At 34.7% G+C, this 17,651-nt stretch overlaps 1 protein-coding gene across 1 annotated transcript in view; it reads left to right on the plus strand.

Moving 5' to 3' along the window:
* Positions 1-17,651, plus strand: part of EXOC6B (exocyst complex component 6B) — a 530,863-nt gene that overhangs the window by 225,120 nt on the left and 288,092 nt on the right. The window contains exon 8 of the mRNA XM_081101107.1: positions 13,358-13,426. Within this exon, the coding sequence (XP_080957233.1) occupies positions 13,358-13,426 (69 nt within the window). The remainder of the gene's footprint in view (positions 1-13,357; positions 13,427-17,651) is intronic.

Here is a 17,651-nt window from a genome sequence, read left to right on the forward strand (position 1 = left end):
TTAAGTCCATTATCCATTTTGAGTTTATTTTTGTGTATGGTGTAAGTTGGTGGTCTAGTTTCATTTTCTTGCATGTATCTGTCCCATCTTCCCAACACCATTTATTGAAGAGACTATCTTAACTCCATTGTATGTTCTTGCCTCCTTTGTCAAATATAAATTGAGCATATTGGTTCGGGCCGATTTCTGGGCTCTCTATTCTATTCCATTGATCTATATGTCTGTTCTTGTGCCAGTACCAGGCAGTTTTGAGAACAGTGGCTTTGTAATACATCTTGATATCTGGTATTGAGATCCCACCTACTTTGTTCTTTCTCAGGATCGCTGCAGCTATTCGGGATCTTTTTTTATTCCAGATGAATTTTTGGAGAGTTCGTTCTAGGTCTGTGAAATATGCCGTTGGTATTTTAATGGAAGTGCATTGAATTTATAGATTGCTTTGGGTAGTATGGACATTTTAATGATGTTGATTCTACCAATCCATGAACACGGTATGTTCTTCCATCTGTTTATGTCTTCCTCTATCTCTTTTTTCAACGTCCTGTAGTTTTCTGAGTAGAAGTCTTTTACCTCTTTAGTTAAATTTCTTCCTGGTAGCTTAATTTTTTTGGTGCGATGGTAAATGGGATTGTTTTTTTAGTCTCTCTTTCTGAAAGTTCACTATTGGTGTATAGAAATGCCTTAGATTTCTTGGGGTTAATTTTGTATCCTGCTACATTGCCAAATTCATGTACTAAGTCTAGTAGTTTTTTGATGGAGACTTTAGGGTTTTGTATGTATAATATCATGTCGTCTGCAAATAAGGACAGTTTTACTTCCTCTTTTCCAATTTGGATGCCTTTTATTTCTTCTTCTTGTCTAATTGCAATGGCTAATACTTCCAGTACTATGTTGAACAGGAGTGGTGAGAGTGGGCATCCCTTTAAGGCACATATTTATTCTAGTTTGTATCTCTTTATTTGTTTACACACTTGCAGAGAGCAGTGGTCAGCATGTTATTCACATGACTCTTTATGTAGCAAGGGTCAAAAGCTCAATGTGATCAAATGATCCACCTCAGGTTTAGCTCTCAATATTTTGGTGCTTCTTTTGAAATATGGAATTAACAGATGGAATTGCTAATTTAAATACAAATGACATGTAATATAAAGCTTTTTAAGGTGTCTTAATGGTTATTGTAGGTACTTATTTTGAGGTAACAGTATGCATTTGTTTGCTACGGTTGCCATAACAAAACATGCACAGATTGTATGACTTAAATAATAGACATTTGCTTTCTCACAGTTCTGGAGGCTGGAAGTCCTAAGATCAAAGTGCCAGTGGCGTTAGTTTCTCCTTGGCTTGCAGATGGCTACCATCTTGTGGTGTCCTCACATGGCTATTCTCTGTACCTCCTCCTGATGTGACTTCCTCTTTTGATAAGGACACTAGTCCTATTGTATTAGGGCCCCATCTTATGATTTCATTTAACCTTAATTACCTCCTCAAAGGCCCTATCTCCAAATGTAGTCACATTGGATGTTAGGGCTGAAACATATGAATTTTGGGGTTGACACAATTCAGTGTATAACACAGGGTGATTGAAAAGAACGAAATATTTGTACTTAGAAGGTTTAAGTTCTGTCAACTTTGTGCTATTGGAGCCAATTATGCCATCTCTCTAAGCATCTCTTTTCTCACCTATAAAAGTATAAAACTTAATTTATGTCAACTTGCTTGGGAAGAATTCTAGTTATTAGGATATTTGATCCAAAATTCAAATATTTTCATTTTTTACAAAACTTTCTATTGATAGGAAAGTAACAGAAAACGAGGATCATTTCTCAGTAAGCTAAAGTGAATAAGGATGCCACAAGAACTTTAGAGTTTAAATCAGAGGTTGCTGATTGGCAGCTCATGGACCAGAAACAATTTACAAAATGGTTGTTGGCTTGCATAGTGCTTAACTTTTTTAAAAAATTAGTTGCCAACTTTTAATATATTTTATTGATTTTTTACCGAGAGGAAGAGAGAGAGATAGAGAGTCAGAAACACCGATGAGAGAGAAACATCGAAGAGCCGCCTCCTGCACACCCCCCACCGGGGATGTGCCCGCAACCCAGGTACATGCCCTTGACTGGAATCGAACCTGGGACCTTTCAGTCCGCAGGCCGACGCTCTATCCACTGAGCCAAACCGGTTTTGGCTAGTTGCCAACTTTTAAAAGTCAATTGAATTCACATAAAAATCTGTATTTCCAGCCTAGGCTCTTTCTAAGCATGGTAGTAATAGACTCGCCCTGAGTAGCAATGTTGCCACAAGGGATCCAGTTTTTCCACTAAGCCACAACCCGTGTTGTAACTACATATTGGCAATTGCCATTGATTGTCACATTTATGCTGTTCTTGAAGGAAATATATTATTATTTATACTGACTCTATTTAAAAATGTTGAAATGGAAGATAGACTGACTGGACCACATGTTTGAAAAACAATGCTGATAACATAGTCTTTTGTAAAAATAAATAATAGTATATCTATCCAGAGAATGCAATTTAAAATGCTGGCCTACTTCACTTATTCCCAAAGCCCACTGCCCCTGTGGGCTTTGAGTTTTTCATTACTGTTCTTAATGTAACTGATCTGTTAAAGCTGATATACAGTGAAATAAAAAGTAGATACCCATACATGCAATTAAATGTCAATAAAGACAGTTTAGAAAGTTGAATGAAATCATTTTGGCATGTTTGAGATATATTTTGGGTTTTTTAATCCCATTTGTTGACCTTTTAGGTCTGTTCATTGGCAAAATTATATTATGGCCCATATTGACTTAAGATCTTTAAATTTTTCATTGTAGTGATATTAAAAAGGTTTTGTCATTTTGAAAGTACTTGATTCAGTTACAAACATCGACCTGCCTTTCCAAAACTTCTAGAATTTCTCCTTCATATACTCATTGCTTACTCAAACACCACCTTCACTTAGTGCTAAGTTGCTAATAATACCAAGTAGGCACTGTATACCTTTTTTCTCCCCCCTTGTCTAAAATATCTAATGCTGCCTTTCCGTGACTAGTTTATTCTCACCTATCCTGTATTACCTTCTTTAAAAAATTATTTTTCTTTTAGAGTCTTAAATCTTCAGAAAAGTTACAAGAGTGGTAAGACAAACATCATATTCCCTTTACTTAAATGCTCCACTTACTAAAATAAAGTAATAATATAGAGTAAAATAATAAAATAGAGTAAAAAAAATACATATATCCACTTATCCCACTCACAGCTAAGCCATTGCAAGTGTCATACTTCATCATATTTGATTCTCAATACAGCCATCTGTAGTTTTCTGAGAATGACATTCTCTTTCATAACCACAATACAATGATCACATGCATGAAATGTACCACTTAATATACAACCCATATACTAATTTCTCCAGTTATTGCAATAATGTCTTTTATAGCAGATTTTTTCTTTCATTTTCCCTGCAGCCATATCCAGACAAGTATCACACATTTTATTTAATTTTCATGTCTGTTTATTCTCTTAAGGTACATTTGGCACATCCTTGTGATTAGGTTAAGTTAATTATTTTTGGCAGGAATATTACAGAAGTAATGTTATGTTTTTTTTCAGTGCTTCACATCAGGAGGCACACAATAGTCAAGAGGTATCTGTGAGAAAGGTACCTTTCACTCTTTGTAATTAATAAGTGATCGGTGGAGTGATACTTTTAGAGTATGTGACTATCCTGTTCCCTAATTGTTTTTCACTCATTGGTCTTAGAATTCATTGGTGATTCTTTTCTGAATCATATGTTACTATGGTGATTATGAAGTTGTGATTTTTCTATTTTTACAATTTCTTTGACAATTAGTTGCATTTTTCTGTAAAGAATAAAATTTTTTTTATCTCCCTCTTATATTTTAGTGTTAGTATTGCCACATGGGTTCTTATTTTTATACAGTGTGTTATATTCCATTCTTGTCTTTCATTTTGATTCTCTAATTATTCCAAATTTGGCCAGTGTGTGTTTCATCCATTATCCTTTGGCATGTCTCCACCAATTTTTTAAATTAAAAATTTTTGGGTGATGTTAGTTTATAAAAGTATATAGGTTTCAAGTGTACAATTCTATAATACATCATCTGTGTATTGCGTTGTGTGCATCAAAGTCAAATCTCCTTTTGTCATCATATATTTGATCTCCTTTTTCCTTTTCTACTGCTCTCCCTTTTTCCCTCTGGTAACCACCATACTGTTGTTTGTGTCTATTAATTTTTGTTTTTCTTGTTTGTTCATTTGTTGCTTTCATTTTTTTATGTCCCACATATGAGTAAACTCATATGGTTTTTGACTTTTTGTGTCTGACATTTCACTTAGCATGATATTCTCAAGATTCATCCATGTTGTTACAAATGGCGGTATTTTATCTTATGGTTGATTAATATTCTATTGTATATATGTACCATATTCTATTTATCCAATCATCTACTGAAGGACACTTTGGTTGTTTCCATGTTTTGGCTATTCATGAATAATGCTACAATGAACATAAGGGTGCCTATATCTTTGCAAATAAATGTTTTCAAAAATTTTGAGCAGATATTCAAGAAGGGAGGTTGCTGGGTCATGTGATAACTCTATTTTTAATTTTTTATGAACCTCCATACTGTTTTCCATAGTGGCTGTACCAGTTTACATTCCCACCAGCAGTGAGTGAGGGCTCCTTTTTCTCCACAATCTCTCCAACACTTGTTATTACTTATTGGTAATAACCATTCTTACAGGTGTGAGGTGGTATCTCATTGTAATTTTGATTTGCATTTCCCTAATAGCGTCCATCGACTTTTGAGCAATTCCTTTTTTGCTCAAGATGCTCTTGGTTCACTCAGCTCCAGAATCAGCTATTTCTTCAAAGAGCTCTTTTCCTTTTACTGGAGAATGATATTTAGAAACTGAGATGTGGACATTAGGTATGTTCCTCTGTGGACTGAGCTAAGAAATACGCATACCACACCAACACATAGGCAGTTTTATAAATCATGAGTTAAAACTGATGCTTCTAATTTCAACCTGATATCATAGGTAGTATTTTTTTCTATTCTAGATTTGTATCTCTAAGAATTCTGGTTTCCAGAGTATCTATATATTTATTTATTTGCCTAATCACATAGCACAAAATAGTTCTATCCCGAATTGCTTTGCAAATGTTACCAAAAGCAGTCAATTTATTAATTTTGAGATTTTTTTCAGTTCTTTTAATCCTACAATATGGCCCAATGATGTTATATACTTCAGACTATTTTGTTTAAATGTTTCTTGGCTATTTTTTTCTTCAGTGTGATTGTTGCTAAATAGGTATATAATTAAAGTTCCCTTATCTTTATTATTTTTGACTATGTAAAATATGAACATGGTTAAAAAGGCAAAAGTATATAAGAAGATATATTCAATGAAATCCCTTTCTCCTCTTTATCCCTTCCACCCTGTTTCTACTCATCCTTTGTAAGTAATTGGTATCCTTTGCATGTGTGTATCACCTTACAGAACATGACTATTAATAGCATAATACATACATGTTTTTTGTATTTTCTTTTTTTAAAAATTTTATTGAGGTGACAGTCAACATGAACATATAGGTTTTATGTGTGGATTACTAATTTACAAAATCTGTATATAGGACCATGTGCCCACCACCCAAAGTCAAATCTTCTCCTGTCATCTCATATTAGGACCCCCTTCTTTCCTCACCCCCCTCCCTCTGGCAACCAACACACTGCTGTTTGTGTTCACAAGTCTCAGTGTTATATTCCACATATGAGTGAAATCATATAGTTCTTAGCTTTTTCTGTTTGCCTTATTTCACTTTGCATAATGTTCTCAAGGTCCATCCATATTGTTGTAAATGATGCTATGTCATCCTTTCTTATGGCCGTGCAGTACTCCATTGTGTATATGTACCACATCTTTTTTATCTAGTCCTCTATCGCAGGGCACTTTGGCTGTTTCCAACTCTTGGCCACCGTGAATAATGCTGCAATGAACATAGGGATGCATATATCTTTGCATATAAGTGATTTCAAGTTTTTCGGATATTTTTCTTTTATCCTGAAAATATATCCACATCAGTTCATAGAAATCTTTCTCATTTTACTTTTACTGCTAGATAGAACTTCATTAATTGAATGTACTTATGGTTCATTCAGCCAATCTCCTATTTGTGGGTGTTTAATGATTTTCAATATTTCCCTATTAAAATATAATGTTTCAACTACATAACTTCTAGAATTAGCTAAAAATAATACTGACAATACCAGGTATTGGCAGATTGCAAAGCAACCGGAATTCTTATGTATTCATTAAAAATGCAAAATAGTGTAGACACTTTGGAAAACAGTAGATAGTATATTATAAAGTTGAACATATACTTATCATACACACACACACACACACACACACACACACACACAGTGGGGCCTTAACTTACGAGTTTAATTCGTTCCGTGACGGAGCTCGTAATTCAAGTTACTCGTATGTCAAATCAAAAAGTGAACAAGTGAGACACGTGATGCTGGGCTGATGTTGTGGCGTTCACTGTGACGTTTGCTGTGCCAACTAGTGGTGGGGTATCTGAAGCTGGCTCGCAACCCGAATTTTAGCTCGCAACTCAAAGCAAAAAATCGGCTGAGAGACCTATCTCGAAAAACTCGTTAGTGTGGACACTCGTAAGTCAAGGCCCCACTGTATATGATCCAGCAATCTCACTCCTAGGTATTTACCAATTATGTTCACACAAAAACCAATACCCGAATGTTTATAGGAACTTTATTCATCCTTACATTGCTAGAAAGTAGAAACAACCCAAGTCCTTCAGTAGTCGAGGGAATAAATGAACTGTGGTATATCCATAACTGGAATATCACTCTGAAATAAAAAGAAAAGAGCTACAGACACATGAAACAACACAGGCTCATCTGTGTTGGACCTCAAATGCAGTATGATAAATGAAAGAAACCAGATTCAATGGCTGCATACCATCTGAGTCTATTTATATGACACTCCTAAAAAGGGAGAACTCCAGGGATATAAAATGGGCCAGTGTTTGCCAAGGGCTGGGTGTCAGGGAACAATTTAAGTACAAAGGAGCATGAGGGGGTTTTTGTGGGTGTTGGAATTTTTAAAATCTAGATTGTGATGATGATTATAGGAATATACGGATTTGTCAGAACTAATTATTGTACTGTATGTAAAACACCCTAAAACTTTTAAAAAAATTCAAAATAAGCCCCATAACCTGAGAACTGTTTTCCATTTAGTCAGAGGTGTATGTTCAGGGCAGGTTCCTAGAAGCAGGATGGTTGATTCAAGGGGTAAATGCATGTGTAGTTTTGTTAGATAAAGCCAGATTTTGCTCCATAGAGGTTGTACCATTTCCTAAATCTCTGCTCTGCAGCAATGTAAGAGGTGCCTATTTCCTGACAGCTCCTTTAAAGAGAGTATTTTGTTAGGTTTTGGATGTTTGCCAGTTGCATAGATAAAAAATGGTATCTTTTTATTTTGTAAAATTTTTATTATTTTTCCTATTACTCTGGGTGAAATTTAGTATCTTATAAGTTTGAAGGCTATTTGTATTATTATTTTTTCCCCTGTAAACTTTCTGCTCATGTATTTTGCCCAATTTTCTAATGATTTTGTTTTATTCCTTCAATTTTAATGAGTTCTTTATATATTGGGGATATTAGTTCTTTACCTATAATATCATAACATTATTTTTTATTATTTAGATTACCTTAATTTTTCCTCCTCTCAGAACTTTTATACTTAATACCATATTTAGTGCTAAATTATCTTTTTTACCTAACAGTTTACAATTTCTTAGACTGTTGTTAAATAAAAACCAGTTGAACTCTCCGCACCCCTCACCCCCACCCCCCAGTGTTTAGCTTCAAGAAAAGAATTCTTGAGGGATTATCTTTTGATTTTGGTCACAAAATTCTTTGCAGTGTCTCAGTAAAGAGAAATGGTGATTTTTTTTTTTTCTTATTCTATGCTGCTTAGTGCAAACACTTGAATAAATGAAGTGGTAATCTCTGTAGGGATTTCTCAGGAAGAATCCTAATAATTTGTGAGAAGCTCTATAGCAAAATCTGGTACTTTTGGGCTAGGGCTCTGCTCAGGGTATTAGAAAATCCTTTACAATTTTGTTACTTGTAGTCCCTTAGAATCCCAGGCCCCTAGTGTGTGGGTGTGTTGTTGGTGTTCAACCCAGCTCTATGAAAGCTTATGTCCAAATGAATTCTATCCTTCTTTTCTCTGAAGTTGTGGAAGCAAAGTAGGACAGAAAACTACACTGGTGAAAAATGTTTGCCAGGTATTTCCTGGCTTCCAGACATAATATGGGCAGTCGGAATTGATCCTCTAAATGCAAAGGCAATGCCCCTTCAGCTAATCATTTGTTGTTGTCTCCCTTCAGAAAGATGCCTGGTACATTTTAATGACTTGAGATCCAACTAATGCTCAGAAATGTGCACCCAGAAACTGTTTTGTGTAAAGTGGTAATCAAAAGTATTTTCAAGAAGGAGAATGGCTCAAGTAATTAGTGAGAAGCAGTCGAAATTCCTTGCAAACTTCTATCATACTCTTTTTGGATGATCCACCTACTTTGAAAGATTTCATAAGAGAAAAATAAATGGTGTGTGTGTCTCCTGGGACAGCTGTGCGAACAACAGGGCTAGCGCGCACTAATGCATTTCTGTTTTCATGCACTGTCTTTCTCAGCAGCGGAGGTAAATTTCTCAGTACATTGGCTTCTACTCTTGAGTGGAAGGCGGCAAGCAATCTTTTCTTGTAGTCTGTTCTTCCCTAATGGTATGCTTGCCCAGTAATAAAGCAGGTAGATTTATCCGGTTGTTACCTGTGGAGACTTTTTTTCCCTACCTCATTCACTAGTGAGTCTTTTAACATAGTAGAAATAGCTCCTTTTTTAGGGGACAGGGGTGTTAAAAATATTAAATGGATTTATCTGATTAACACTTAAGTGCCATTATTTATTTTAAAATCAAAATATCCTTTTTTTTTCTTTAATAAGTTAAATCATTTTCTTTATTCTGTATGAGAGGAACTTACCCATTAACCTTTAAATTTTCAGAGGCTTGGACCTGAACTAAGATACTATTAAAAAAGAAAAACACCATAAAAATCAGATCCTGGTATTTTGCAAGAATTTTTATAATTAAACATTCACGTTTCTTTTCCAGTATTACCATTTCTACTTGGATTTTTTTTTTTTTTGAATCCTCACCCACAGATATGCTCTTATTGGAGAGGAGAGAGAGAGAGAGAGAGAGAGAGAGAGAGAGAGAGAGAGAGAGAGAGAGAGAGAAAGGAAGAAAAATATGGATTGGTTGCTTCCCATACACCCCCCTGACCAGGGATTGAACCCACAACCTTCTTGGTGTATGGATGAAGCTCCAAACAACTGAGCCACCAGGCCAGGGCTCTACTTGTAATTTTTATATCTTCCTCAAAATATATTGTCTGAAGAGGCTTATAAGACTATTTTTTTCAGTGTGCCTTTCATTACCCCTATTTATAAATTTACTTTCTTACTTTAGAGCTTCTTTTGTATACAGACTCTTTTTAGTCATTTATATAGTGGCAAAATTTGTTTGCTAGCTGATGTATTGATGGATACAAGGCTACTTAACAACAAATATTTTTGCAGACAGTAATTAAGAATTATTGCCTTGATGGAAGCTGTTAATATTTATCATACAAATGTAAAAGTTATTTGTATGATAAATAATAGTCATATAAATTGTTACCTAGTGATACATGTTCTCTAAAAGCTATGTGATTGTGTAATTGTAGAACGTAGTAGTTTCCTTCCTTATATCTGCCTCTGAATGTTGTAGTCCAGTCACCCCTAAAGTCTCACTAAGATATTACTTTAATATCTTAGTTTATATAATACCATAATGTGCTCTGAGGCATCGATTTCTTAGTTACAGAATCTAACGTCTTATTTTTTGCTTCTCTGAAAATATAGAGGTTTGAGCTGATAGAAGCTACTAATGCTCTCCATTCAGAAACTATATAGGGAATTAGCTGCTGTCCTTGGTGTTGAAATTATGTTGTGTGAATTCATAAGGAAAGGAATTAGTTAAAAAAGCAGAATAATCTTGACTATACTATTTGTGGCTGCGGTTGATATCTTCCTAGATCTATTTGAACTAGAAACATGCAGACTCCAGTATCTTAATGTCTTGAGTTCCTGACTGCCAGGCAGAGGAAATGTTTAACTATTTTAATCATGTTTCTGTATCTCAGAAAGAAAGCCCTTATGAGAGGAAATGACAACGTCCTACCACAAAGTTATCTCTTATCAGTTATAGCCTCAGTCAATAATGATTTGTCAAACTTGGACATGTGTAAAATGCAAGGGCCGTGTTATTTACTTTGGAAAGGAAAAATTAGATGAAGCTGATAACAACAGAGTCATGGCTTTTGTTAGGAGACAGAAACCATTAGAGACAGTCATTGTTAGCTTAGGAAAGTGTCCTTGGACCCCTCCCTCTGCCCCAGCTGAAACCTAACCCCGTTTGAATCATTCCTGCAACTTGAGGGAAGGGAGGGGCACAGGAGGGGAAGAAGAATGAAGACAGCTTTGACAGAGATTTAGCATTTTAAATGGGGAGCAAAAGGTGGCCCTTAAAACAGACCTGTTTACGTGAGTCAGAAAAACTGCCTTTTGTTCTCTTCTCCACCTCCATTTATTTAGATTTTTGAAAGTTCATTTCTTATCCTTCCAAACATGTAGCATTCCTTCACGTACAGTGCAGGTTGCTCTCTTCCTCTGCCTTCCCCGAGATGTGATTCTTTTTCATTAGTGAAAGTAGGGAAAACACCTCTCGCTCAAAGCAACATGAGTCAGTGCATGCTTTACATACGTTTCTCCTGCACTCTGCTTGGTTCTTCACATAAGGAAGCAAAATGATTTCTACATAGTAGGCTATTTTGAAGTTGGGGTAAAGTTTGTGAACTGAAACCCCATTTTGCTCCAACTTTTCTTGTCTAAATTTTTGTCTAGATCTTTTCTTGTCTCGATTTCAAAGCAGGAGGTCTTAACTGGATTATGGTGTCAGAGCTAAGAATTAGCCAATATTTCCAGGTCAGAACAATTAGCAGTTTGAAGTTGAGTGTGATGATGTCAAGACAGCCTCACAGAAAATGGTTTTTGTTGTAAAAATTTGCTGGAGATGACAGGAAAGACCTTTGTCTTTTCTTTCTATGTCCCAGGTAAACCAGTCTTATTAGCTCATTAATTAGTAAGGGGCCCCATTAGCTTATTCATCACAGATTTGTAGAGAAACTGTCTCCTAATGTGGATATCCTATATAATAATCCTATATAATAAGAGGCTAATATGCAAATAGACCGAACGGGGGAACAACTGAAAAACTGAACAACCGGTCGCTATGATGTGCGTTGACCACCAGGGGAATATGGTGGGTGTTGACTGCAGTGAGATGGTGGAAGTGAGCAGGGGCACCAGACCAAGGTGGGGTGCTGGTAGCTGTCATTGGGTCGAGCCTCTGGTGGTTACTGAAAATTCTCTGCTCCTCACGCTGCAGGCCTGCCTGGCACTTGCACCTGTTGCTGGCACTGGCCCCAATCGCTTTGCGCTGTCAGCTGGTGCAAGCAGCGCTGGCGCTGTCAGTGCGTGGGAACAGTGACAGTGGGAGCTGGGCTGCCGGCAGACAGGGGACCAGAGGCCACAGTGGGAGGGGCCAGAGGGGGGCATGGACGATGGGCCGAGACCCGCTCCTGTGCCCACCACAGCCTCGTGACCCACAGTTCCTTTCAAAATGTATGAATTCATGCACTGGGCCCCTAGTTTATTCTATAAAGATGGGTCCTATATGTGAAAGGGCCAAGGCTCTGTCTGAAGAATGCTTGAAGCAGTTTCCTTTTGAATAAAACTATAGGTCTGAGGCAAAGCAAAACAAAAGGAATAAATTGCACAAAGAACATATAAACAAAGTTGTGATTGAATTTTTTATTCAAAATTAGGTAAGGAAATATCCTTAACTTTTTGTAAATCTATAATAATAAAAGAGTAATATGCTAATTAGACCAGACATCCTTCCAGACAACCTTCCGGACAAAGCCGGGGCTGCAGCTGAGGATCGAGGCTGCTGTGGCAGCTGTGAAGGCCTACTCTTGCACTAATTTCATGCATCGGGCCTCTAGTATATTTATAATAAATAATTTTGTAATAATTTATTCTAAATCATTTCCTATACAGATCAAGTTTTTTTTTTAATGTTTCTTGTCTTTTTTTTTTTCACATGCATGTTTAATTTTTATGTAGTGTAAATACTATTATAAATTTGATTTTATCAAGTTTTTCTAGCTTTCCTTTTTTTTGAGATTGTGTTTTGCTTAGCTGTAGTTTTCACTGGTAGGGTCTGGTTTTCTGGAAAGACAAATTTCCTTCAGATCTCCACTTTTCAGTCAAAGATGCTTTAAAGTGGTCATTTCTAGTAAAAGTGCCCCAATGGTCACTTGTTGGTTCATTTTGTGTTAAGCTATGCTTTTGAATCTTACTTTTTCTTTAACTATATGTCCCCATGTGTCTGTAAATTTTTTTCTCAGTAATGCTGGTTGGGCCATAATGTAGGATCTGGAGCACCTTACTAGCAATCTTTGAATTCATATAAAAGTTTGTTTGAGTGCTTACAGAGTACACAGCACTATGAGATTCTTAAACATGGAGATGTAATCTCTGCCTTCATGGATGCAAGCAAATGAACAAAATTGTCAATAAATTTGAACCGATAAACATAGAAGTGCTTATATTCTGATCAATCATATATTTACCAGTGTTACAATAAAACTTCAGCTAGGTCTTTAAAAAAATATTTCTTATGTTATTTTGTCTTTTATGCTTTATTTTGTTTTGTTTAATATTTACTTTCATAGTCTCCTTTTATTCTTACTAAATTTCTATGAGTCAACTGGTAGTTTCCTTTTTAGTTGAAGAAATTAAGGCCAAAGTAAATTGTGATTTACTTTTGTCAGGTCACATAACAAATCAGTTTTAGCACTGAGACTCTACTCCAGTTCTTACCTGATGTTTTCTGTTTTACTTTCTCTTTTGATGTATAGGTTTAATCTCTAGGCGTTGTTCATTTGCTGGTATTACTTCTAGGTTTGGCTTTTCCATTCTTCATCTTATTTTTTATATGATCGCCCCTCTCTTCTTCCTAGCATATTTCCGTATCTTTTTCTTACAGTGAGTAGTAAAAATGAATGCAGTTGCTATTAATAGCTTTGTTTGAATATTTTGTGACAATCTGATTGTTTTGCAGGTACCTGGGACCCAAGATTTGGTGGATTTCTCTCCAGTTTATCGATGTCTACACATATATTCTGTCCTGGTGAGTCTTTATCTGGCTTTGCCTAATAAAGATATATATTGAATTCAAACTCTGCTTTCTCATTTTTGATATTTTTCTGTTTATTAAGAGTAAGGACAGAAAACTATTACTTAAGGAGTATTAATTATAAAAAATCTTTTTTTCTTGGACCTTTTTATGGTTGCCATATAATATGCCTTAGCTAGTAACATTAATTTCTATGTCAACCTGTTTGTAGATTATACCTAAAAATAGTTACATGTTCAGATTTCAGTTCTTAATTTAATAATGTAGTTATTTAAATAACAATATCCTATATTTACATATTACATTAGTATATGTAAAAACTTTTTTATTCCTGATGACAGTTTTTCCTTTTGTCATACAAAGCATATGGAAAGGGGGGAAATTTTATAGGTGTGAATGGTATTCTAATAAATGAATTAGAATTTATCTCCATCTGTACACCTATGTGCAGACACACAGATATATACAAAGTCAGTAAAAAAAAAATTAAACTATGAAGTTAAAGTATCATGAAAGACAAATTGATGAGAGAAGCCCATTATTGATCATTTTTATAGCAAAGTTCAGAACTTCTATCAGGTTGTTTTTAATATCATTTTAAGCGAAATAAGTTTGAGCGTATCTTATTGCCCAGTCCAGTCTGTTATTCATTTTCTTTCTTCACGTATTTAATGTATTGTCACTAGGCCATTACTGCAGATAGTTTGGGACTGGTCTGTGGATTTAAAAAATATGTATTTTTATTGATTTCAGAGAGGAAGGGAGAGGGAGAAACAGAAACATTAATGATGACAGAGAATCATTGACTGGCTGCCTCCTGCATGCCCCCAACTGGGTATCGAGCCTGCAACCTGGGCATGTGTCCTTGACCGAAATTGAACCCAAGACCCTTCAGTCGCAGTCTGGCGCTCTATCCACTGAGCAAATCATTTAGGGCTGGTCTGTGGACTTCATGGCCTGCAGTATTTGGTGGTGATCTCCATTAGTTTGAGAAAAGAGCTGGTAACGTCCTCTCTTCTGTTCTCCTTTCTTTTAGTTCTCCTTGCTGTCCACCAGCTCCCTCTTCCCCTCTCTGTCTATTCTCCTTCTCCACTCTTTTTCGTTATCATTCCTTGTTATATAAAGATGAAGCAGGATATAGATTGAGATGTATCAAGGCTTTAAAATAAGTAGACAGTTTTTTTCATTCTCATGTACAGAGAATTACAGAAATCATATATATCTTACTTAGCGACACAATATTATCATCATTTCATACAAAGCCGCCTTTGTATTTTATTTTATCATGTTTTTTCCATTTGTCTCTTATCCATAAGCCCACTTGTCTCCCATCCCTAACTAACTCTAATATGTTTAACATATGGTCATGATTGTGTCCTTGAAAATTTGTGATTTTTTTTTATGTATAGGTGTTTTTAACTTATTCAAATGGTGTTGTCTTATGGATTGAGTTTTACTTCTTGTAGTTTTTTTTTAAAATTCAGCACTATTCCTAATATCTATTCTTGTTATTGTCTGTATATCTAACTCATTGCCTCCCACTTCTGCTTGATAGTTAACTGGTGGTTTGTATTTGCTGTTGCTATTATCTATTATGTTAATGATCAAAACTTAAATTTGCCTCTAACATTTTTCTGTAACAAATAGTATATCCTTATGGACTAGTGTGTACATTTCTATGACTTCTTTACCTAGGAATGAAATTTCTGGGTCATAAGGAATATGTAAAATACTTAATTTCACTAATTTTTAAATTTTGTTAACCTGATGGATATTGAATGACAGCTCTTTGTTATAATTTGCATTTCTCTGATTACTAGTAACATTGTGCTTCTCATTTTAGACTTACTAATCATTTAAGGTTTGTCTTCTCTAAACTGCCTATCTTTAACCTTTGTTCAATTTTGTATTGCATTTTTTTTCTAGTAAAGCACCTAGAAAATAAATATAATTTTTTCCCTCTGAAATGGCTAGCCTGTTATATATAAAGTATGTGAAAAGGGTTTTTTTGTTTTGTTTCTGTGTCTTAGTGATTTTTTTAAAAATTACATTTGAGATGACATTGATTAATAAGATTATATAGGTCTCAAGTGTACATTCTATGATACATCATCTGTATGTTGCATTGTGTGCCTACCACCCAAAGTCAGATCTTTGGTCACCATGTATTTGATCCCCTTTACCATTTACTATCTCCCTAACCTGTTTCCCTCTGGTAACCATCATACTGTTATCTGTGTCTATGAGTTTTTGTTTATTTTTCCTGCTTATTCCTTTGCTGCTTTCAGTTTTATATCCCAGATGAGTGAGATCATATGGTTCTTAACTTTTTCGGTCTGACTTATTTCGCTTAGAATGATATTCTCAAGATTTCTTATTTTAGTTTTCTCTTTTTGCTTTCAGAAATTTCTTATATATGGTAGATATTAACAGTTTAGGTTACTGTGAATATTTTTTTCCAGTTTGGCACCATACGCTAAACTATGTCTATATTATTTTTCATGAAACAGAAATTATTGATTTTGATATAATCAAGTCCATGAATTGTAACCCTTCATGTAGTTTGTATTGTATTTCTTGTTTTTTTATTAATCCCTTTATATTCTGACATCATAGAGCATTCCCTTACATTATCTTTAACATTTTACCATTCACATTTCAATTTTTATCTAGCTTGGGTTCATCATTTTATATACTATGAAGTATAGATCGAACTTAATTTTTTTCTGTATGATGAATTCAGTTTTACCAATCTCATCTACTACATAATTTGTATATCTCCAGTGATTCCTGGTAGTACCTCTGCAATACCCTAATATGCATATTTATATGAATCTATTTTTCAGCTCTATAGTTTGTTACATTTGGTTTTTTAACATATCTACATAAAAGGTAAAAGAAGTCTCTTCTCATTTCTTCTCTTTTAAATTGCTTTCACTATTATCAACCTCTACTTTTAAATATATATTTTAGAATCAGTTTGAGTTAATAAAAAAGTACTTCTAAGATTTTGATTTGAATTGATTGCATTTATAGATAAATTTTGGGTAGAATTGATACTTTTATAATGCTGAGTCATCTCATTCATGAAAGAATAAGATATTTTAAATTATTTAATTGAGCTTTTTCTATGTCTAGTAACAGAATGCTTGGGCATTCTTTGTTCGGGTAATAGTAAAATAGTAATTTTTGTTACTGTTTTCTACTTTATTTCTAATTAGTTATTGCTGATATTGAAGAATGCTTGATTTTTATATGTTAACCTTACACCTGCCAACTTTGCTCAACTCTTTTATTACAGTTTGTTTTTTAGTTTATGATAGCTTACTATATAGTTAGTTGATCATTATGTCTGTAGATATTGATTTTGTTTCTTTTATTTCTGTTTGTATAGCTCACTGTTCTTTTTATTGTCTTATTGTATTCACCAGGATCATTATTACCTTGTTGTTTAGGAAGGTGATATTGTGCATCCTGGTCTGATTTCTTATCTCAAAGAGAATGTATCTGTAGTTTCTCTCTTAACTGATGTTTACAGTAGGTTTTTGGTAAAGATTCATCTAGTTATTCCTAGACTCCTGAATTTTTAAAAATAAAAACATAAATGAATGTCACATTCTATTGAATTTGTATGCTAGATATATTGATATAATTCTGAGGTTTTTATCATTTAGTTTATAAATATGATAAATTTCATTGATAGATTTTTCTGATATTAAACCATCCTTGTATTCTTTAGATAAATCCACCTTAATGAGGATGTATTACTGCTTTTTTAACATCCTGTGGAATTTAAGTCTTATTTGTTTATTCATTTATTTATTTATTTTTACTCTTTATTTTCGGTATTTATATGTATGGTTGGTTATAAGTAACACAGGCCTATACTTTCCTTTCTTTTTTTTTTTAATATATTTTATTGATTTTTTACAGAGAGGAAGGGAGAGAGATAGAGAGTTAGAAACATCGATGAGAGAGAAACATCGATCACCTGCCTCCTGCACATCTCCCACTGGGGATGTGCCCGCAACCCAGGTACATGCCCTTGACCGGAATCAAACCCGGGACCCCTCAGTCCGCAGGCCGATGCTCTATCCACTGAGCCAAACCGGTTTCGGCCTTTCCTTTCCTTTTTTTGGTATTGTCCTTATATGGTTTGTAAGTCAGTGTTATAATAGTCTCATTAAAATGGTTGAACATTCTTTCCTTTTCTCTATTT

The sequence above is a fragment of the Myotis nattereri genome, assembly GCF_964212035.1.
Source record: "Myotis nattereri genome assembly, chromosome: 10".
Classification (NCBI taxonomy): domain Eukaryota; kingdom Metazoa; phylum Chordata; class Mammalia; order Chiroptera; family Vespertilionidae; genus Myotis; species Myotis nattereri.